The following is a 23,091-nucleotide window of genomic DNA, read 5'->3' as shown; positions in this document are numbered from 1 at the left end:
AAGGAATGGCAACATCCCAGAAAGGAAGGCCTGAAAAGAAAAGGGCTTATGTGTGAAGAGGTGGAAGAGATCACCAAAAATCTAGGTGCTCAAGGCACTGTTTGGAAAAAGGTTAGCTATCCTTAGTTTAGAGAATAATACCAGGATTATATCTGACTGGGAATCCTTTGACTTGAGAACATAATGTGGACTTAACATAGCCCCTGCCAATAGCAACCATTAATATGTCACTGTGGAAAGCATGCTGAATGAGGTGTCTAGAGACCTGTGTTCTAATCATGCCCAGCATAGCTGAGAACTAGTTGGATGACTGATCAACGCAGCCTTTCTGGTCCTCAAGTTCCGAACATGTAAAATGAGGATTAGAAGAAAGAGGCAAGTTTTGAGTGGTGAAAAAAAAATGTGTGTATATGAGGTAACACTTGTCAAAGTGCTTAGTGCAGTGCCTGGCCCATAGTAGGGGCTAAATGAATGCTTATTCCCTTCCTCTGAACAGGGGAGTTTCTGTTTAGAATGGAAAGAGTAGGGAATATGATAGGATAGTGAAAAGCTGAGTCATCGCAAATTCGGAAGAAGAATGCTTCTTGCAGAGGCATCTGCTATGTAATGTGGTCTAGTAAAGGCTGCTGCTGGCTCTGACACTGGTTACTTGTTTGTCAGTTTTATTAGAATGTCCTTATTAGCCAAGCAAGTGCCTTTGAAGCTAAATTATTAGAATTCCTTTGAGAGTTTTTGTTTTTTTACTATCTGTGCTAGAGACGGACCTAGAGGTTCTGCCCTCCAATAAATCATAGTATAGGCTCACTCATATAGTAAAGATTGCTTAATTGTTCTTTCAGGCATTTGGGCCTGATGTTCTTTAGAACCTTATTTTTTAAGACTGGTGTCCAGAAGAATTCTTCCTACTCTGGTGAACCCATTGTTTACAATATGGCAAGTTCTCGTCTAAAGAGATGGGACCCCTTATTACTGTAAATACATCAGGGCAAAATGTGTTTGCATCCCATGGACATTTTCCCCTTGCCCCTTTCCTCCAAAGCTTTTTTCTCGTTGTTACTGTTTGTTCCCTTCTAACTTATCCCCATCTGTTTTGAGAAGGCAGATAAGTTTTTAGAAAATGAGCTGTAATTATCAAAGTTGTCGACAAGGACTTTTTGGTAAACAAATGCCAGTGTGCAGTGTGTGATAAAGGAGATTCCTTGTTCAGAGCAGCAGCTCCTGTTTGCTATATGTCAGAATTTACCTTCAAAAAGAAATCATATTGGCTTTCTTAGAGAAAGTTTTCACAAGTTAAAATGGTGGTGGTGGCATCATAATATAGCTAAGTAATCATAAATCAGTTTTATATTAATCAAAATTGTTTTTCAGTTATTTAGAAATCATTCTTGATAGTTTAATGGCCTTTGACTAAGTTGAACAAATTATTCAAAGTCTTCTTAATCTTATTAAAAACATGCTTTTAAATGTTTAAATTGTAGATCAGAGAAGAGTGCATAGTTTCTGTGCCATACCAATATGGGTAAAGAATTACTTAATTCATAGTTTGCTAGCAAATTATACTATCAAAACTGGTTATCAGTCACATTGGTGTTTCTGAGGAGAAGAGAAAAGGCTAGAGAAGGGGAGGGGAAGGAGGAGGATGCAAGGAAAAACATACAATTTACAGTAATGTTTCCTGAAATTTAGACACCAGCTTTACTAGGTCAGTTCACTTTTCCCCCCAGAATCATTTGGTCTGTTTACATCTGATCTAGGAGTCAGAGGACCTGGGTCCTCTGAGATGCAAGAGAGGGCAAATCTTTTGAAAGTGTTTAGAAACTCTGGGTTAGATTCTGTATCTCTTAAATAGATGACTAACATGTTTTCATTCCCATTACTGTAATTCCTTATATCCCAGGAAGCAGAGTAGTATTTATGACATTCTAGAAAGAGCTGTTCAGACAGAAGAAGGACAGTTTGAAAATTCTCATTAGGATGGTTATTAGCCTAGTAAAAATATATGATGCAACTAAGAACATTTTGCAGAATATTTTCTTTTTGCATATCTGTAAAAGGAAAAAGATATTTCTCAGAAGCACAATTAGCTAAGAAAGTCTTAAGATAAAAAGTACTTATCCAGGATTTCAGAAGAATAGTCTTCTTAACTAGAAATATTTAGTTCTGTGACAGTATTTTAGAGGCAAGCTGATGACACAGTGGACAGAGCACCGAGAGTTTGTGGCCTTCCAGAAAGCTGCACCTGTTTTGTTCCAGAAAATACGTTAAGGTGTCCATGTGGCGAAGCCCATCTTGCTGACAAAGAATAGTCACACTTGATCCCCAGTTCCTAAATACCCTACCTTCTTGGAGTTAAGAAGATCCTAATACAAGTCCAGTCTAAGACATGTACTTAGCTGTGTGATCCTGGGCAAGTCATTCAACCTTTGTTTGCCTTAGTTTCCTCAATTATAAAATGGAGATAACAGTAGCATCTGCTTAGCAGGGTTATTGTGAGGATCAGATGAGATCCTGTTTGTGAAAAGTGCTTGGCACATAGTAGGTGCTATTGAATGTTTATTCCTTTCCCTTTCTTTTCTTTTGGTCTCTTGCATTCAGACAGAATGTCAACAAGGCATTTGTGTATCTTAAATGAGGAATAAAAACCTAGTGCTTACCTCTTCTACCTAAAACTTGTATTCTATATGGATTCCTGTCTAGAGGAGGCTTTGAATTATTCACTGTAATACCTGTAACTTAAGCGGTCAGTTAGCAAGCATTATTGAGCACCTACTATGCGCCAGGCACCGTGGGGACACCAAGACAAAAATGAAATTGTCTCTGCCCTCGAGATGTTATATTCTACGATGGAAGAAAGTGTGTACATGTATACATGTAGGCAAAATCATGAAACAGTTGTACGTGCAGTGTAGTGTACATACAGTGGAATTCGATGGCATTAAAAAACAATACAAACATCTTCCTTATTTTCCTCCTCCCCACCCCAGCATCTGAAGAGCCCAAGGGGCTGTCTGCTCTGCCTAGAGCCAGCTCTGCATTCAGGTGTGCGGTGTTGGGCCAACATCCTTCTTACCTTGCTCTGATAAACAAGTGTGGAGAGATGACCAAACTAGGCAACAGGAGATCTGAGTTCTTATCCAAACCTTGTCGTTTACCTGGCAGTGTGTCCTTAGAAGAAGCATGTCAGTTCTCTAGGCTTCAGTGAAGAGTTGGAGTAGATAATTTCTAGTTTTAATACTCTGTAATTCATTGATCATAGGAATTAGAGCTAAAATGATCTAATACTCCATGTCCATCTGGCCAGAATAAATTTGTTTTCAAGAAGCCATCACTTCAAGAATGTGGATATTCTTTTTATGATTTTTTGAACTCACTACACTTTTTAATGTATTGCTGTGTCTAAAAAAAAGAGACTTCATCATCTGCTGGGCAGACCTGGTGAAGAACTTTGCTGGATTTAACTAAACTAGTGCTTAGAGGGATCTTTACTGGTCTGTAGTTTTGAACTGACCTTTTTGGGTGACCTGTAATTGGTTAACATCGATTTTTTAACTGAGCCTCTGGGATCAGGGAGCTAATTAATGTATAGGAAGTATAGGGCTTGCAGTGATTGAATAAAACCTTTCTGGGTAGACTTTACTTAAACAGTTCAAAACTAACCAATGTATTAAAAAAGTGACATCTGTAACATCGCACATCGATAGTCCTACATGTTTATAAAGAAGAAAGGAGCACATTTTCAATGCTTTCATTCTGCTCAGCTACAGAAATATCAGTTAAAAGAGTGCCCATTTCTATGGGACAAAGGGGTGTTTTGGTTCCTACCTTCCAAACAGCAGTACAGTCTACATCAGTATTTCCCAGGTAATCATACTGCAGAATTCCAAAATGATAAAGATTTACAGTTCCTCAAAACAAAGACCCAACTTTTAAATACCAGTGTCCTACTGATGCACTTGCAAGAGTCATAATACACACACACACACACACACACACACACACACACAAATTCTTCAAAACAAGCAGATTTATTTTATCACTAAGACAGGGTAGGATCTTATGGTAAAGGATTTGACAACCGATTGATTCGATGTGGGAGGGGTTATGTCCAAGGCGGCTGAGGTTAGTGATCTTCTTAGCCAAGATGTTGTAGTTAGGAGAAACAGGGAAGTTGGGTTGGAGCAGATGCCTGCATACCCAGAGAGGAAGGATTTAAAATTTGGGAAATCCTAACTGCTGCACATCCTGCCAAGGGTTCTCTACCCCTTTAGCTGCCCTGTAGTGAAACTTCTTTTTCTATCCTTTCCTAGGGTTCAGCTTCTATATCAACAAATGGAATATTTCATTATAGAGCTACAACCTGCCTCTGTGGAACTGTTCATTTACCAACAGTTAACGTGGTTAGACTATAAAGGATGTTTTTGTGGTGTGTGTGTATGCACATGTGGCAGATGGCACAGTGGCCTTTGAGCCAGAAAGACCTGAGTTCAAATCCTGCCATAGACATTTAGCTTAGCTATCTGATCCTGGGTGACTCACTTAATGTTTTTTTCAGCCTCAGTTTCCTCGTCTGCAAAATGAGAATCATAATAGTGCCTACCTCGCAGGATTGTTGTAAGGATCAAATAATTCCTGCAAAGCAATTTGAAAAACTTAAAGTGCCATATAAATGTGATGATGATGGTGGTGGTGGTGGTGTAATGGTGATACAGCATGTGTGTGCCCAGGGTGGGTGGGGCTGATTGAAAGATGTGAAATATTCAGACCAGAACCTCGGCTTAGGTGTCAGCAGTGTCATCTTGTTCAACCTTTGACTGAGAGATTGGAGCCTGTGCCCTTTGGTCAATTGTGTCTCATTTCCTTTCTTAGAGTAGAGAGGCAGGAAAGCACAGACTGAATGAATCAGATCTGCCAGCAGGAATAGAGATGGCCTGGGGCTATGTAAGAAGAGAGTGGAGCTTATTTTAAAGGCCTCCTGGCCTAGGTTAACTGTGACAGAGAGGCGGTCTACCTTTGCAAATCTATCTGGGCCTGTCCTGGAGTTGAATAGGGAATTGGAGGTGCTGTATTCCTGTTTCAAAAGTCAACTACAAATGTATGTGAAAACTGTTTTCCTTTGGAATTGAATTCAGTTTGCTTTGTGTGCCCCTCTTGACTCAAATACTCTCATAATCCAGACCCCCAGCTTTTCCTGGCCAAAGAGCTCATCCTTTCTCTAGGCACTATTCTTAGCTGTCTTTTCTTTTTTCCACTCTCAGTCACACAATTGGATATTCTTATTTTCCTAACTGTCACATCCTTTTATCAAGTTTTTCCTTTTGCCTTCCTCTCTGAACAACCAAATGGGATTCTGCAGTTTCATGATCATTAAATGCAGCGATGATAGAGCCAATTTGTAGCCTTCAGACTTACTTGACATCTTGTTGTAGCTACTTATGTTGGGGATGAGGGGTGGGGGGGAAAGGGGGGTGGAGATTGTTTTGCAAAACAAAATCAACTTTTCTAAATTTGGGGGAACTTTTAAAACCATGGCTGGGGTTCCTTACCTCCCCAGACTTTAGCTTTTGTAGAAGCACATGCCTTTGCAAGCATCTGACCTTAAGCTGTAACTTTTCATTCTGAAGGCACTGATGTGTCTGGAAGCGAAAGGGATTCTTTAGACCTAGGTTGTTTACCTCCTACTTCTGAGAGCTGGTTCTTCTCATCTGCCGCATTGAAGCTAATTTTGGATAGGTAATGAGGTGTAGTTTATTGCTAACCTTGTCTTCCTATGCTAATTGTATGAGTGCTTTATAAAAAAGTTCACTTCACCAACTCCCTACTGCTAGGAGGAGAAAGAGGTTAGGTTGTACAATGTTTTAATGTCTTGATTGATGGAGAGGTTTTGGGGTATTGTGAAAGAATACAGGCCTGAGAGTGGGAAGACTTGGATCTTCCCTGTTTCTACCACTGATCTTGTGATACAAGTGGTGAGCTTGGGCCAGTTATCACTTCTCTAGAAGGTTATAGAGGGAATTAACCAACTGGATGGCCTTTTGTTCTCTTACAATGCTTATACTGTATAGTGGATCCTTAACTTCTAGGTCTTAGTTTCTTTATTTGTAAAATGGGTATACTCCCTGCCTACCTGTCTAACAGGGCAGGTGTAGGTTCAGTGAAAATGTATGCAAAGGCACTTGTTACAATAGTATAGCTTTTGTACAGGTGACGGAGGTTTATTTTACCATAGCCCCTGACAAGAATATCAGAATGAAAACTTTCTCCTTCCTTCTATTACATTCATCCTCCATACCTTTCTTGGAAATAAATCTGCTTTACTTAGAGTTGTTTGCATACCTGAAAAGAAAAAAAAAATAGTTCCAGGAAAGGAATACAGTATTGGTTTATGGTGAGATTCATGCTTCTTAGCCAGCACCTGTCTTTATATGGTGATGCTTAATTACACCAATGCCCGGATGCCACACTGTCATCCATTGGCAAGACAGCTGAGAGGAGGTGTCAAGTTCTGAGCTTCTTCTGCATCTTCCAATGATACCTGTGTGGATCCTGAGGGTCCCTGCAGAGGGCATTTCTGAAGACCCTGCTAGGGCTGACCAGTAGAGATGATTTGGAACAATATAAATAAGTTTTGTGCTCGTCGTACTTGACATTCAGTGCCTTTGCCTGTACCTCAGAGCCACAGAGGTTAAGAGTCTTGAGGTCGTTGTTCCCTCAACCCCCAACAAATATTTAAAATGTTCTCCAGGTCAGAGAATGACAGAGCTGGAAGGGATCTTAGAAGTAATTCAGCCCATCACCCTCATTTCACAGAAGAACCTGAGGCTCAGAGAGCTGAAGTACTTGTCCAAGGTCACATGGCTAATCAATAGCAAAACTAGGAGATGCCCGGCTCCCAGGAACGATACTCTTTTTACTGTGCCAGGATACCTTGTGGCTTAGATTTGGGGTCTGGCCTTTTCTGTAAAAAAAAAACAAAAAAACAAAAAAAACGTACTGAGACTTCTATGTGGCACATAGAGGGATTTTCTCCCCCTCTTCTAAAAGCATGTTACATGAGGCAGAGTTTTTTTTTTTTTTACTAAAAGCAAGTACTGTTACCCTTAGAAGCATGAGAATTTCTTCCTGTAGCCTGGACTTTTGAGTTGTTAGCCCCATTCTCTTTGCTTCTGAGGTACAGAGGAAATGTTCCATTTAATGTGCACATCTCCTGTGGAACATGCCTAGTTTGCCCATCTCCATTCACTTGTGGAGGTGCAGCTCCAGTGTCCCTAGGGAAAATGTGCAGCCAGTCTTGAGTGGTCTCTGTCATCTTCCTGTATGATATTTGAATCAGCAGATAGATAAGACAGTCTGTAGGTGTAATAAGTCAGTAAGAGAGACTGTACCAGGTCCTACCTTTCCAAGGACCTAGCTCCATAAACTTTTCAAAAAAGCTTTGAGTTTTCATCTGTTACATTTCTGCTTCCTAACACAGTATCACTTTGATCTGAAGCCCTAAGCAAATCCCTGGTGGGAGGAGGAGAAGGGAAAATGTCCAGCTGCTGGGGGTGTGGGAATAAGGAAGGCCTTGAATCTTCTACAGTAGCCAGCACAATTGAACCCTAGCTTTCACCTACAAGTTCTAGTTTGTTTTGGGGGATTGTTCTTATTGGAACTGGTCAAGTACTAGGCTCTGTTTCCTCGGTGGTTTTTTTTTAAGTCAGTCAGTTAGTAAATAAACATTTATTAAGCACCTGCTACATGCTGAGCAGTGTACTAAAGCTCTGGAGGCACTGTGCTGATAATTAGGTTTTGGGCCACGTGTTCAAAGGAAGAGAGTCCAACTTGAGTTCAGGACAAAGACTTGCGTCTGATGGACATCTGACATTTGTCAATGGCTTCCTTAGATACCATCTCCGGACTTCCAGGAGAGTTGTAGAATGGGCCAAAAGGAAACTTTCTCTGGGCCATTTAACACGCACAGCTGCAGTTTCATAAAGGCGCTGCAACATACCCAGGGCAATCACCTCTCCCAAAGAGAGATTCTGGCTTGGCATTTAACCCTGATGCTGATTTCCAGTTGCTCTTTCATCACTTCCCCAGTTTGGGAAAGGTAATGGTTTGTGCTGTGAGGATGCTTCCCAGCCTTCAGGCTCTCCCATTCCTGCCCACTGGGCCCATTGCTATTGAGGCTGCTTAGTGGGCTTGCTTCTGCCTGGCAGTTGTTGTCCAGGGCTATCCCAGCTTCTAATCAGCCTGCCTTTGCTTCCTAAGCTGGCCAGGGTGGTTCTTCTAAAAGCTTGTATGAATTGCTGTTACTGTCTCTATTTTTTAAATAAATCCTTTTCTGTTCTTTGCAACTCATTTGCTTTTTTTTTCTTTTCTTTTAAAAAATTACTATTAACACCTGTTGATTTTTTTTTTCTGACTGGCCTGTCACTGCATTCCTGCTGCCCCTCCCTCTAGCTGGGTTTGTCAAGTCGCCCATGTCAGAAACTAAACTCACGGGGGACGCCTTTGAGCTGTACTGTGACGTGGTTGGGAGCCCCACTCCAGAGATCCAGTGGTGGTACGCAGAAGTCAACCAGCCAGAGTCTTTCAGACAGCTGTGGGACGGTGCTCGGAAGCGCCGTGTCACCGTAAACACCGCCTACGGGTCAAACGGCGTGAGTGTGCTGAGAATAACCGGCCTCACCTTGGAGGACTCTGGGACTTACGAGTGCAGGGCCAGCAACGACCCAAGGAGGAATGACTTGAGGCAAAATCCCTCCCTAACATGGATCCGAGCCCAGGCTACCATAAGCGTCCTTCAGAGTGAGTCCAGCACCCTACAGTAGTAGCACTGTAGTCCTTAGAGGTGGCCCAGTGACCCTTCTTCCCTTCCACCTCCTTCCTAGTATGACCACCCACCCTGTCTTTGTTCTTTCAAACCCACAACCCCCTCAGTTGTAGCATATTAAAGTATTTGTGGCAGTTTTTCTTTCTTTTTGCCCTTCCTTTTCCCCCTTTTGTACTCTTTCCCCCCCCATTTTCCTCAATTCATTCCCTCTGTGTGTCTCTTTCCTCTCTAGGAACAAAGGACTTGGGAAAAATCTATGGAAATGTCTCGCATCTTCTGTCTTGTCGGGTGGATGGAGGGAGGAGGGATGAGGGACATGGGGAGGTTTAAAACAAAGTTTAAACTCCACAAAACCACACTCTCAGACCAGCCCAGTGTTGGAATTATTTCTTCCCCTCCCTTTAATTTTATAGTAGGTTTCCTGCCATCCTTTTGCTGCCTTCTTCTCTAGTGCCTTTTCCTATTTTCAGTTTTCTCCCCTAATCTAACCACTTTTGATTTTTTCTGATCATCTGTCTGGAGCTCTCAGAGTGGCTGCCTTCACCTGTGTGGCTTTTGAGTTCCTGTGTGTCTGCCCCTCCCTTTTTGTGGTTTGCTATAATTGTATATTGTGTGACAGGGCGTTGGCAGTGGCCGCCATTGGTGTAGTGTAGTGTGATGGTGTATTTTGGTTGTCCCGAGTCACCTGCAAGTGTGAATTCTCCCATAGTCCCAGCTCCTTTTCTTTTTCAAAAACAGTGGCATGTGTGTCTCTGATAGCTTTCTACCACAGCAGCAAACTTCTCACTTGCTCTGTTCATTGGATCTTCTGTTCTTGCCAGTGAAGGAACAGTCAGGGATTTGTACCATCTGTCCTGTTACCAGAAGCCTGGTGACATTAGGTGACAAGGTAGTCCTTTGGATTTTGTCTCCCTGTAACAGCTCAACTTTGATGCCTTTCCAGGACTCATTACTGGAAGGTAGCAACCCCAGGCTGTTCTGGAGTTCTACATAAGAGGAACTTCCCAACTACCCTCTTCTTTTCTGGCCAGTGGAGCTGAGCAAGGAAGGTGGCTCAGGACTTTCCCCAGTGGCCGTAGTAGCAGGTAGAGGGAGAGCACTGGACAGAAGAGTTTTTGTTTCTGTTTTACTATTTAGAAAGTGACTTGCCAATTGGTACAGTTGGGGGTGGGGTGAGAAAGTAGAGGGTGAGAAACAACTGGAAGGCCAACAGGCTCTGCTAGAAATAGTCTCATTTCAGTAGCTTTGCAATTGAGACCCATGTTTTCTCTAATTGAGTGGTATTCTGGGAATTTTTCTCCTGGTTCATCTCTAGCTTTAACGGACTGATCTCGATTTTGAAATTACTTGGTGTGCATCTACAATTTGCACATCGGATAGTAAAAACTAAAACACTTCCTGGGACTTTGGTATTAACAAATGAGGGAATGGAACATAGGTCTCGATCTCTGTTTCCTTATGATGCTTTTAAATCACAGTCATTCTGGAAAGTGGGGATTAGAAGTTGTTGTGTATAAAATCTTGGCCAAAAATGTAAAGAAAGTACTTGGAAGAGGGAGATAAGAGCCACTGCTGTTGGTCCTATTAAGGCAGAGAATTTGCCTCTGGAAAATGGAAAACTGTGTAGATCTTTATATGGGGAAAATTAACCAAATGCCATGGATTTTTAAAAAAGCATTTTTTCCTCTGCATGTACCCCCTTTTTCCTATCCCTCTCCCCACCCCTGTTCCTTTGTCTTCTCCTAAGAAGCAGTTTTCATAGGTGCTTAAAGAATATCTGTCTGACTAAGACCAATGTAAGGCTTATGGTGCCTCTAGGCCGGTAGTCTGTATCTGGTGTTTACCAGAACCAGAGTGCCTTGCCTTTGCTGCTTTTTCAGCGTACTTGGACTCAGAGACTTAAAAACCAGAGCCTTGGATGCTGACTGAGGGTGTAGGGAGTATGTGACTTCTTAGGAAGTATCTCAAGTCAGTTAGTGAGGATTGGCTGGGGGAGAGGGGGCCTCACACAACTGGTTAGGCTCCAGATTCCTTGGAAATCAGTTTAATTCCTCAGTCTCTAGAGACCAGTGACCTCAATCCTGCCCAGCTAGATGTAGTCTTATCCCTCCTTGCCAACTTCACTCGTTATTGATGGTCAGGCTGTGCCTACCTTTAGTGTCCTATACCCAGCATACTTTGGCTCCTCAAAGCTCTGATTAGCTCTGTTGGATTGCTTTATATTTCTGACTCTTCAGTGTTCTCCAGGAAGTTTTATCTGCTGGCCATAGAGAAAGGTTGAGCCTCATCTTGACCCATTAGGGGTCCACCAGCAGTACCTTCCAAAGTCCTAGAATTATGGATAACAGTAGAAAGATGTCCAATTTGGATGGGGTTAATCTTCACCCACCAAAGCCCCAAATTGACGAAAGCAGATATCAACTAACAACCCATACTCCTCAAGGAAGGAGTTTCAGGTCAGGAATTTGCTGCCTGCTACTTTAATTGGCATCAGTGTCAAATAAAAGCGTACAATGGCTTCTGGGATTTCTAGGTTTCCTGGATCATGGCAATGGCATGGACCAAGCTGTAGTCTGGTATTCTGGTTCAGTCATAGCTGCTGAGTCTAAGACTGTGAAACATAAAGGAAATCCTTAACCCTCTGAAAAGAGAAAAAAATAAAATGTAGATTTCTATTAGACTTGATTTGGGCCAGGTATAAGCAATAATCGGCCTCTAGAAATGCAATACATATCTGTTGATAATGATACTGATATAGATACACATTGCCGGTGTGGTAGTAGGTGATCTGTCCAGGGCTGGTTTCTATGTTTTCTTGTCATAGTAGGTGATGGCTGTGACCTCTGCTGAGTTTTACATGTACAGTACAGAATCACACCTCACGCAAACCAACTCAAATTACAACTCCATTCACTTCCAACTGAGTTTGTCCTGGATCTTTAGCATTTACTTAAAGGAAAAAAAAAATGTGTTTTTCTTTGTTGTGCCAGTATTGTCCAAGAAGTATGGGCAGAAGATGATAGCTTTCACATTTCTTCCTAATAGTCCTAAGAAGCAGTAGTCAGTTGCATAGCCATTACTAAAAATGATTATTTGCCATCTGGCCTCCTTAGACTTAAAAATAAGAAAACTCTTGCTGGCCTTGTCCTTGTAGCCCCCTTCCTCATGTCATTGGGGGAGGGTTCGGAGCTGTGCAGAGCAATGAAATTGGACAATAAAATAAAATAAAAACTTCAAAGGAGTGTTTGAATTTTTTAATGTTAACTTTATTTCTACTTTTGGTTTTTCTTTTGTGAAGTAACAGTTTAATCTTTTTATTTTTTTCTCTCTGTTTGGTCTTGATTTTCTCTTGGAAGTGTGATCCCTTTCTAATGCTTTCTGCTGCCAATGTGTGTGCCTTCCATTGCAGGGTTCACAACAGATTCTGCTCATCTTCCTGAGCTGCAGGGATTTGGCTTCGGTCCAGTCAACATTGAAGACCATGAGACATCACTGTACTAATGATTGTGTTAACATGCATCTGCTTCTCTGTCATAGTGGCTGCTATGCCTCCATTATTTGTACATAAAGACCCTGCCTGTTTGATGTTAACTGGGGGAATGACCAGTGCTCACCTGATGATAAAATGAAGATAACTTTCCTTTTTCTGGACTGGGAAACCCATAGGTCAATTCATTTGTGCAGTAATTTTAAGTGTTTAATGTTTTCTTTCAAATTATCTTTGACTTTGAATTGAATTGAAGTTGAAAATTTTACAATAGAAAAAAAGTACTTGAACAATAGATTTTTGAAGTATTTTTCTCCCTTTTCCCCAGAAAAGCAAACAAACAAACAAAAATTTTGCTCTGGATAGAGAAGAAGGTTTCTTGTCCCTGAAATGAGGCATAATAATGCATAAAAAGATATATTGGAATTGCTGATTAGAAGTGGCTAGACAAAACAGGGTGATGCAGAGGAATCTTTTCTTTGCACAAAGGTCACATCTCTGAGTGTGAGGGGTGTGTTGGGGGAAGGGATTGACAGGTAATGAAAGATCAGATTTTTCCATCTAATAGTTGTTTACCAACAGTGAGGGGGTGCTAAAGTTTGGGTAAAAATTAAAAGAAAAAATTATGATTGCTTATTTGCTTTCAACATACTTTCTAGTTGAGACTTCCAAGAATGATTGGATATGATTTAAAAATCTCTTTTACATGTTTAGTCACACATGTTTTAGATCAACTAGAAAAGGGGGGCTTCATATTTGAACCCATGGTGCCTGGAATAAAACACAAAAGCAGGCCGTGCCTAGTTCCATGGGGTTTGTAGTGTGGTGGCGCTGAGGAGGAGGAATTCACATGTCCAAATCAAAGAGCCTTCTACTCTGCTGCTAACTCTCTGACCGTGGACCAGTCACTTCCCCACTTTAACGTGAGGGCTCTGAACTCCAGGATCTCTAAGGTTCCTTTTAGCTCATGACGTCCTGTGATGCTACTAGAACATTTCATGCTCTGCAGTTGGCCTCAGTTGTCTCAGATGGAATTTCAAGTTTCATTTCTGAAAGATTCTATGTTTGGGAAAGAAAGATGAGAATAGTTCCTTGAGAACTTTGCTATAGGAAAATGAAGGAAAAAGGCAGACTTCCGTTAGGAAGTGTGTGTTTGGACCTAAGTAATATTCAGGCTTTGTTTTTACTTTGTCAGAAATGGTTATAACTAGACTCCTTTGGAAGCTATGTTTTTATTTGAACGGGAAAGTCCATACCTATGTTGCCTTTGTTGATCTTAAAACTGCTGCAGGCCTCAGTCACCCCGAAGAAGGGATTGCTGCAAATGTAAAACATTCTGCCACAATTGACCAATGCTACCAGGCGGAGTCTGCCTGGTCTTTGTGAATAACTGCTGAAGCCTCAGGCATTTGGTGGGCACCGTGTCACAAGGACATTGCATTCCAAGAATAAGTAGGATGTGGCAGGTATCCATGCAAGTGCTGGGTCCTGTTCTTTCACGTGTAGGCTGACTGGTCCTTAGGCTGTTGTCTGCACTAGTGGTCATCTGCTTACATACATTATTTTTTCTTTCTTGACTTTCTCCAAAGTGGTGAAGTGAATTTCCTCATGTGGTCCTGTCTGCTCCCCACCCTCTTCTCCTTGCCCCTCTCTCCTGCCCCTTCTGACTCCCAGGCCAGCCTGCCAGAAGGGAAGGTTGATGGCCTCCTGTCACTGTGCCCTCTCATTACAGAGCCCAGGATAGTCACCAGTGAAGAAGTCATCATTCGAGACAGCCCTGCCCCTCCCTTCACGCTGCAGTGTAACCTCACCTCCAGCTCCCACAGCCTCCAGTACAGCTACTGGACCAAGAATGGGGTGGAATTGACGGCCACCCGCAAGAACGTCAGCAACATGGAATACAAGTGAGAGGGGCCAGAGTTTGGGGGAGGGGAAGGGGTGTAGGTTCCAGGATCAGGGGCTAAGGTGACTTATGGAGAAAGTGGGAGATGAAGTTGGAGTTATTTTGGGTTTGTTAGGGCAAGTTTTCCTTTAGGTTTTATTTGCTGACTTGCTTTCGTTCTTGGAGGAAGTGTTTAAAATGGACTGGACAACTAAGTGTCTGATAGGGAAGCCAGAGATGAACTGGGAAAAGCCTTTTCAGGGAGCGAGCGTGTTTATCAGAGTTAAGAATGTACATTATTATCCCCATTATCTATCTGAGGAAATTATGACCCTGAGAAGCCCAATAAATTAATTGCCCAATGTTTCATAGTATGTGGATGAGCCAAGAAACCAGATCTTCTGACTTCTTCCATTGTAGGGCTCACACTTTTCCTTACTACTGACTTGCTGTATGACCTTGAGCAGGTTTCTTAACCTCTTTGGGCCTCAGTTTTCTATAAAATGGTAAGTCTAACACTAATTCACCTTTCATAGAGATGGGAAAGGATCAGTCAACATACATTTTTGTACTTGGTGGTGTTTTCATGCTGCCTGGCCCTCTCAGGGTGGTGGGTCTGTTTTACTTGGTTACCCACAAAAGCCCCTTCTCTGAGGTCTATTGAAAATAACCTCATGTCTGTGAATCTGGCAGTTAAGCCAGTCTGTGTAGTTGAGAAGTGAGGCCTCGGGAAGCTCAGTGACTCGTCAGGGTCACTTTGACCTGCACTAGAGGCAGCACTAATATGTAGATCCTACAAAGCTTCAGGCTACCCCACTTCTATTCTAATAGCCAGCATGAGCTTTGGGTTTCAAATAGAGGAGTGATTTTTCTTCCTCAGAGAATAACGCACACTTTGGGTTGTCCCAAAGGGGAATCACACTAGAGCATCTTCTCAGAGGAAATATGACCATAGCTCTTCCCCAAATCAGGAGTATTTGAGACCAATAAGAATTATATTTATGCTATGCCCTCTTTGTGAGGCTAAGTCATTTTCAGATTAGCTAGTTAATGAAAAGTTTGCTAGTGACAAAATAAGGAAGCCTTCCATGTGGGGAGCATTATCTCTTGGATTTTCCTCTGAGAAAAGTTTTGTTGTCTTTTTGTATGTGGATATTGTGCTTCTATTGCATACCGAAAAGAACATGTGTTCCGAGTTTTCTTTAGTGATGAGAATGTGCTACATTTAGCCAATGTACATTCTCATCTTTTCTCCCTTGTGACTAACATTAACATGTGAAACAGTTCTTGGGAATAGGAGGTCAGTCTGTGGTTGAGGTTAAGGAGTTTACTCTGTATGAACTAAGCCTAGTTCATTTAGGGAGCTAATCCTGTGACCTTAGCCCCATTAACACTTTTCTAGAGCCAAGGCTTCTTAACCTTTTTTGTTTCATGGCCCTGCATGCCATGACTGAAGCCTGTGGATTCCTTCCCAGAATGCTTTTCAATGCTCAAAGTAAACTAGGATTACAAAGGAAACCAGTTGGTTATTTAAAACACTTTCAAAAGCTCACAGATTCTAGGTTAATGGTCTAGACCTTTCCAAAAGTTGTCTTCTTCTCTGGAAAGTTTCCTGTCTTTATGCCTCCTCCAAAGTTCCTCTTGCTTGCCAAGAAGTATCTGACCAGGATAGGGGGTCTAGTGCCACGTGTAGGTCCATATTTGGCCCCATGGTTGAACAGACTTGGTTGAGTCCCTCTGTGGGAGGCTTTTTCTGTGGACCTGCTTTCTTTTCCCTCTGAATCCATGCATAAGTACCTAAATGTAGTTCCTGGCTTCCTTTAGTGAGATCCTGGTACCTTGTTAACATGAAAGCACCAGGTACTGTTTTTTTGCTTATTAATGAATACTCTTAGCCTGATGAGCAGAATAGAGATGGCAGACTGGCTCTAACTGATGTCTGGGAATGGGGTTTCATAGTGAGGTTTGGTGAGAAGGGAAGGTGTTTTCTGCTCAGTGGCATAATGGCCAGTTCCCACCAAGTGACAGGGTGAGAGGCTCAAGTAGAGGGGATTGAGGGAGCCAGAGACTTGGATCAGAGTTCAATCATACTGATGCATGGAGACACAACAGCCTGAGGATTTGGGGATGACTGTGTTCCAAGAGAAAATGCTTTTAGCCTCTTCTTTTCCCCTTTATGTCATGAATCACACACCTGTCTCTAGAACACAGCTGGGCTTTCTCTTTAAGAAGGAAGAAGCATGAAGATGTGAGCTGCTCTGGAAGACTTGTGCCTCTCCACTCCTCTCCTATTGTACAATGCCACTTTGTCTCCTCACCCGATTTCTGTTTTTATCTGCAGGGTCAACAAACCCCGATCAGAGGATTCAGGCGAATACCACTGTGTGTTTCAGTTTTTCAGTGCCCCGAAGGCAAATGCCACCATTGAAGTTAAAGGTATGACAAGGCAGGGTTTGGGACATAAGCGCTTAGGTACTACTGTCCAGGTTTGGTTTTCTGTTTACTTGGAATTCACCTCTCTTTTTTCCTCCTAGTTTTACAAGGGATTTTGTTGCATATTGTGTTCAAGTAGGTGATCATTTTATCTGTGATTCATGCGCAGGTGGGAAAATTGTACCTTTCTGTCCAGAATCAGGTGTAAATTTTTAGCCATGGGCTGAAAAGCTGTATGTGATTGTTACTGCTTAAGAAAGACATTTCTGATAGGTAGGAGATTTGGAAAAGAAGTTAGAAATAGAATTAAGAGCTGGAAGGGATTTAAAAAATCATCTAATCTCTTCATTTTATAGATGAGGAAACTGAGGCTCAGAGTGATGTGACTTGCTCCAGGTCACAGAAATCAGTAGCAAAGTCAGAAGAACTCAGACTTTGTGACACATTTTGGTGTTCTTTCCATTGGATACAATGCTGGAGATCACACTTGGTTACTATTAAAAGTATTAAAAGAAGGACATGTGGAAAGCGAGTGTGGGTACCACCTCCATGGATGCCAACTGCTGCCCATCTGAGACTTGGTATAGAAATTCTGGGGAGTGTTTTGAGGGACATGGAGTGTAGCTGACTGGTCCATGCTCACATGACTAATAAGTGTCGGAGTTGGTCTTCCTGAATTGAGATCTGATTCACTCTACGCCATGCATTCTAACCTCTACAGTAGTAATTCCTCACCCTATAAAGTAGGTGGCATGAGTATTAATTGCCATTTTACTGATGAGGAGTTGTTGCTCAAGAAGCTGTCAGACAAAATCATCCAATTCATTAGAAAGTATCAGAGCCAAGATTTCAGCCTAGGTGTGTCTACCACCAATCAGCACTCTTCTGCCCTGCTGAATTTTAATGCACATCCTGCCAATTCCTTTTGTAGTAGCCAAAATTGGAAACTAAGGGAGTATCCATCTACTGCGCAATGTTGCAGCATCCTGTTGTGCTATAAGAAATGAAGACAAGCACAATTTCAGAGAATCCAGGGAGGACTTGTCTCAGTTGATGCAGAGGAAGTCAGGAGAACCAGGAGGATAGTTTAGGACGGTGACAACAACGTGGTAAAAGACTCAAGATGGACCTCTGAGCAGTGCAGAGGCCCCATTGCTGACAGAGAGGGAGGGAGTGTATGTTTTTAGCTATGGCTGATTTGGTCATTGGTTTTAATTCACTGTGCATATTGGTTACAAAGGTTTTCTTTTTCTTTTTCTTTTACTTTTTTGTTGAGGAAGAGTGAGAGGAGGTGGCTTTTTGCTGATTGAAAAAAACATTTTTTAAAGGGGAAAAATAACCCCTTTCCCACCTCCCCAAAACCCACAAACACATTGTGCTTCCTCTTTAAGATAAGCTTCCTTCAGTAATTCATCTTTCTATCATCAATAGCACCTAGTACATATATATATAATATATACGTGTATATATATTATATATATATGTACTAGGTATATATATAGGAATATATATATACCTAGTATATATATATAATAGGAACTCAAGTATTTGTTGAATTAATAAATAGCAATGTTGAAGGAATTCTTCATCAGTAAGGATTAGATTAGATACCCTTTGGAGTCCCTTCCAACTCCTATTTTAGGAAAAGAAAAACAAAGCCTAGAGTAGAAGGTAAAGTACTTGAGGAGAGGAAATGTTTTTCATTTTGTTTTTGTACCTCACGTGCCTTGCGCTTAGTAGGTATTTAATAAATTCTTGGATTAAATTAAGAAGAGAAATGCTGAAAAGTGGCATGGCTGCATGGCTAATGTGAGGAACATAGACTTGTTCACCATATCCTTTAGCACTTCTCTATTTTTCTTCAAGGATATTTTTTTAAGATAAATTTTTGTTATCTTTTAGCATTGCCCAAATTTTTCCCTGTACACAGAGAGCCAGCACATAGCAATTTCCTTTTTTTTGAGAAAAAGGAGAAAGAAAAACCAGCAAAGCCAATCATTATTTAAAAAACAAAACCAAAAAAACCCTGACATTATGGACTCCTGACCTCTACAAAGAAGCAGGGGGAAGTGTCTTTTCACATTTCTCACATCCATAAACCAGTCATTTTTTTTTACCCCAAAAAAAGGGAGAAGAGAAAACATCAACAAAACCAATAAATAAATTTTTAAAAACTTGGTAATATGGACCCCTGACTTCTGCCAAGGAGTGAGGAAGGGGAGATGTCTCCTCATAGCCCTTCTTTGTGGCCAGTTTTGCACCATTCATTTTTGACTGTCTTGTGGCTGTTTCCATTTATATTGTGGCAGTTCTTGTGTCTGGTTTTTTTTTTTTTTTTGGTTCTGCTTATTTCATGTTGCAACATTTCCTCAACAGAATCTTTTAGGAGGAACCTCAGAATCCACTTATTCCAACCTATACATGAAGAGGAATCTAAGCCAGTCAAGAAACATTTATTAAGTGTGTACTATATGCCAATCACTCAAGGAGCTCCCATTCTAGTAGAGGAGGCAGTCTGCACATAACTAGGAAAGGGGGAGAGCCCTACTTCAGATGGTTACATTTGAATCTTCAAAGAAGCCAGGGAAGCTTGAGAGATGGGGATGAGAAGGAAGAATATTAGTTATGGTAGTCAGCCTACACAAAGGCACAGAGGGTCACATCTAAGGAATAGCAAATAGGCCATTCTACCTAGACCATGAGGACTGGAAAGGTAGGATAGGTTATGAAGGGCTTTAAAATACCATGCAGAGGATTTTTTATATTTGATTCTTGAAATAATAAGGAGCTGTTGTAGCTTACTGAATAGAGCTTGACATAGTCAGACCTGCACTTTAGAAAGATCATTTTGGCAGTGGAGTGGAACATGGATTGCTTTGGGAAGAGACAAGCTAGAAAACTAATACAGTGGTCTTGGCGAGAGCTGCTGGAGTGGCGTTGGGCAGTGTGAGTGAAGTGGTGCATGTGCGAGAGCTTTTGTAAAGGAAGAAGCAGACTGGCTGTGTGGGGCAGGTGAGAACGAGCGATTAAATGTGGCGCCGAGGTTGGGACCCTTCAGTAGGTAAGGCGGGAAGTGTTTGAGGGGGAAGCTCCCAAGCTCTGTTTTGGGCCTGTTCAATTGGAGATGCCTATGGAAAATTTATTCAAGGTGTCCAAAAAGGCAGTTGGGTAGACCGGGTTAAAGCTCAAGAGAGAAATAGATATAGGAATAAATCTGCTCTGAGGTGATAATTGAACCCATGGTTGTGGATGAGAGCAAATGAAAGAGTGAGAGAAGAGGGTGCAGGACAAAGCCTTGGGGGTCATCTGTGGCTCATGGGTGTAATATGGATAAATATGGACCACTCAAAGGAGTGGTCAGAGACAGACAGGAAGAGAACCAGGAGAGACCAGTATCATGAAGACTAAGATAAAGCAAGTATCCAGGAAGAGAGATAATTGGCATTGTCCAAAGCTACAGATGTCAATCCAGTCCAGCCCATTAAACATTTATTAAGTGCCTACTATGTGCCGGGCACTGTGCTAAGCACTGAGGATACAATGGATAAAAAGACAGTCCCTGCCCTCAAGAAGCTCACAGTCTAAATGGGGAGACACACAAAAGGAAGCAGGACAGCCCTAGGGAAAAGGAGAAGAATGGGCTACCAGGAGACAGCCAGCACTGGGGCATCTCGTTCTGTGGAGGCAGCAGCAAATGCGCAGTGGAAGACGATTGAGAGAAGGCCATCAGATCTGACAATTACGAGATGACTGAGGACTTTGGAGACAACAGTTTCAGTTGATGTATGAAGTCAGAAGCCAGATTCTAGAGGGTTAAGAAATGAGTGAGAGGCTAGGAAGTTAGAGGTACCTAGTGTAGATTGCCTTCTCAAGGATTTTAACTGAGTAAGGGAAAAGAGAGATAGTATAGTTAGCAGGGATGGTAGAATGGTTTTTGATTTTGCTTTCTGATTAGGAGTGACATGGAGTCTGTTTGTAGATATAGGGAAACATCCCATAGACAGAGATTGAAGATTAATGAAAGGGTGGAGATGATAGTGGGGCAATCTGCTAGAGAAGATGGGTTGGGATGGGATTGAGGGGTGACTGTAGAGGAGTATGCTTTGGCAAAAGGGAGATTCACTTCATGTGAGGTGAATAAAGGAGGGGTTGGCAGAGGAAGACATTAGTGATGTGAGATGAGGAGGAAGGGAGAAGTGGGAAGCTCTTGGCAGAAGGTTTCAGTTTTATCAGTAAAGTATTAGGTGAAGTCCTCCCCTGAGAATGTAAGGGGGAGGAAGTACTGTGAGAGGACTAAGGAAGGATTGGAAGGTCTGGAAGAGTCATGTGGGTGAAATGGGAGAGTAAAAGGATTGCTTTGCTGCAGTGAGGACCCATTTGAAATTATGTACCACAAACTTGTGGTGGACTCAATAATTGTGATTTTTCTCTGGCTCCTTTCAGCAGCATGTGAGTAACCTTTAAAGTCCCTCACAAGTAGTCATCAAGCCTCTGCTTGGATACTTCCAGTGAAGGAAAATGCAAACCCCTTCTAAGGAAGCCTGTTCTGCTTTTGGCCAGCTCCAGTTTTTAGGAGGCTTTTCCTTATATGAGCTTAAATATGCCTCTGTACTTTGTGGGGTTTTTTTTACCTTTGAAAAAATTGAACTTTTTTTTTTTTTTACATTGACCAGTTCCTAGTATACTCTTACCCACCCATGTAAAAAAATTAAAATAAAGTTAGGCATACAGATTGACACATAAGCAAATCTGCCAATGTCTTCCCCATTCCACATCTATAGCACTCATCTGTGATTTGTACCTATTACTCCTAGTTTTGTGTTTTGGAGCCAGACCAAGAAGTCTAAGAATCCTTCTTCCATGACATTAACCTTCAAATATTTAAAGACAGCTATCATAGCCCCCTTTTCTTTTCTTCTCTGGACTTAGACATTCCAAATGCTTTCATTTGATCCTTTTATGGTTTGGTCTCCAGTCCCCTAAGTATCATTTTCCACCTTCCCTGTCAAGGTCCAGCATGTCAAAGTCCCTTCTAAACTTCTCATGATGGAATCTGACCAGAACAGAAGACAGCAGTAATCACTGTAATAATTTCCTCCATTTGGACACTGTCTTTCTTCTTGAAATCTAAGATTTACCTGGAGAGGCATATGTCATAGTGAATAGAGAGATGGCTTGGGAAGCTGGGCTCCTTGAATGAGAGGTCTTCCTCTGCTGCTGCTTGTTGTGTAACCATGGGCAGGTCATTTCATCCCTTAGTGCCCCCGGCAGCTCACTAAGCTCTAGTGGTGCTGCTGGTGAAGGAAGTTTGCTTATAAAGAGATCACTTGTCTGGTCCAAAAAGAAGACAGCATTTGCTTTATTGGCTGCCATCTGAAATGACTGGCTCACTGAGCTGGCTGGGCTGGGCTGGGCTGGACTAGGCTAGGCTAGGCTAGGCTAGGCTAGGCTAGGCTGGGCTAGGCTGGGCTGGGCTGGGTTACGCTCAGCTCCGCTCTTCTCGTTAGATGAGGCTGCCTCTTGGAACTCCTTCATTCGTTTGTATCTTTGTAACCCCTCTCCTGAGGAACCCGTCCCCGTCCCCTCCCCCCCCCCCCCCAGCCCCAGCCACCACCATCATCACCGTCTTAGTTCACTTAATGTTCTAGAAGTGCTGGGACATCCCTTGGAGCTTGAATGATGTATTGAGGGTTAGTCAGATGAAATCCCTTTTATAGAACAGGAAGTAAATGTATAGAGCTTTTTATACCCCATGAAATATGGCACAGGTTGAAAATACAGATTTAAAATTATTTAAATTAATGGATGGCTGATCCATACTTAATTATTAAGGGAGATTAGGTGTTTTGCAGTATCCCTAAGCTCCAAAGTTGGCATACCCCTATGTCGTTCCACAATATGCCCTTTGGTGCTTCTGTCAAGCGCAGAATACTGAGCTGGATAGGCCTTGGAGCCAGACCAATAAGGCAGATGTCACAATATGCTAGCATTGGTCCATGTACTACACAGGAAGTCATCTTCAGACAAGGAAACTTGGATTTTATTTTAAACAGTACTATTCTATGGTCTTGGAGAAAAACCAGAGGCTTGGATTCACCTACATATTTGTAGGGTAGCTGGCCTTTTATCCATCCATAGGCTGATAGTCAAAGGATTGAGGAAAATGGCAGACATATTTGTTTGTTTTAAGCTCCCAGTATGTATCCACCAGCTGGTAGCTGAAATGATCTGGGTAGCTGGACTATTGATTTGGCCAAATAGGACTCAGGGCAAATCTGCCTTTCTAGGTTGAAATTCTGGCACAGAATCAAATTGTTAGAGGAGATAGGGTAGGTGGGATACAGGGAGTATCCAATTAATTGCCATCTCTCTGCCTAATGGATAATTACACACAACTGCACATATTGCCTAATAGTAGTCATTACAGATTTGGAGTTAATGATTGCTAAGGGATGGATGCCTTCAGAGTAAGAA

The 23,091-nt window shown here is 42.0% G+C and overlaps 1 protein-coding gene across 4 annotated transcripts in view; it reads left to right on the top strand.

Moving 5' to 3' along the window:
• NPTN (neuroplastin) overlaps positions 1–23,091 on the top strand; it is a 68,833-nt gene that overhangs the window by 26,554 nt on the left and 19,188 nt on the right. For 2 of the 4 annotated variants that reach the window (XM_036734942.1, XM_036734941.1), the window contains exons 2-4: positions 8,443–8,790; positions 14,035–14,206; positions 16,526–16,620. In XM_036734942.1, the coding sequence (XP_036590837.1) occupies positions 8,443–8,790; positions 14,035–14,206; positions 16,526–16,620 (615 nt within the window). Of the gene's footprint in view, positions 1–8,016; positions 8,090–8,442; positions 8,791–14,034; positions 14,207–16,525; positions 16,621–23,091 lie in introns of those variants that run through there. The other 2 variants (XM_036734944.1, XM_036734945.1) reach the window with 2 other exon arrangements.

Source organism: Trichosurus vulpecula, chromosome 8, assembly GCF_011100635.1.
Source record: "Trichosurus vulpecula isolate mTriVul1 chromosome 8, mTriVul1.pri, whole genome shotgun sequence".
NCBI lineage: Eukaryota > Metazoa > Chordata > Mammalia > Diprotodontia > Phalangeridae > Trichosurus > Trichosurus vulpecula.
Note: the sequence above shows the minus strand (reverse complement) of the source record. Positions and strands in the feature narration are given on the sequence as shown.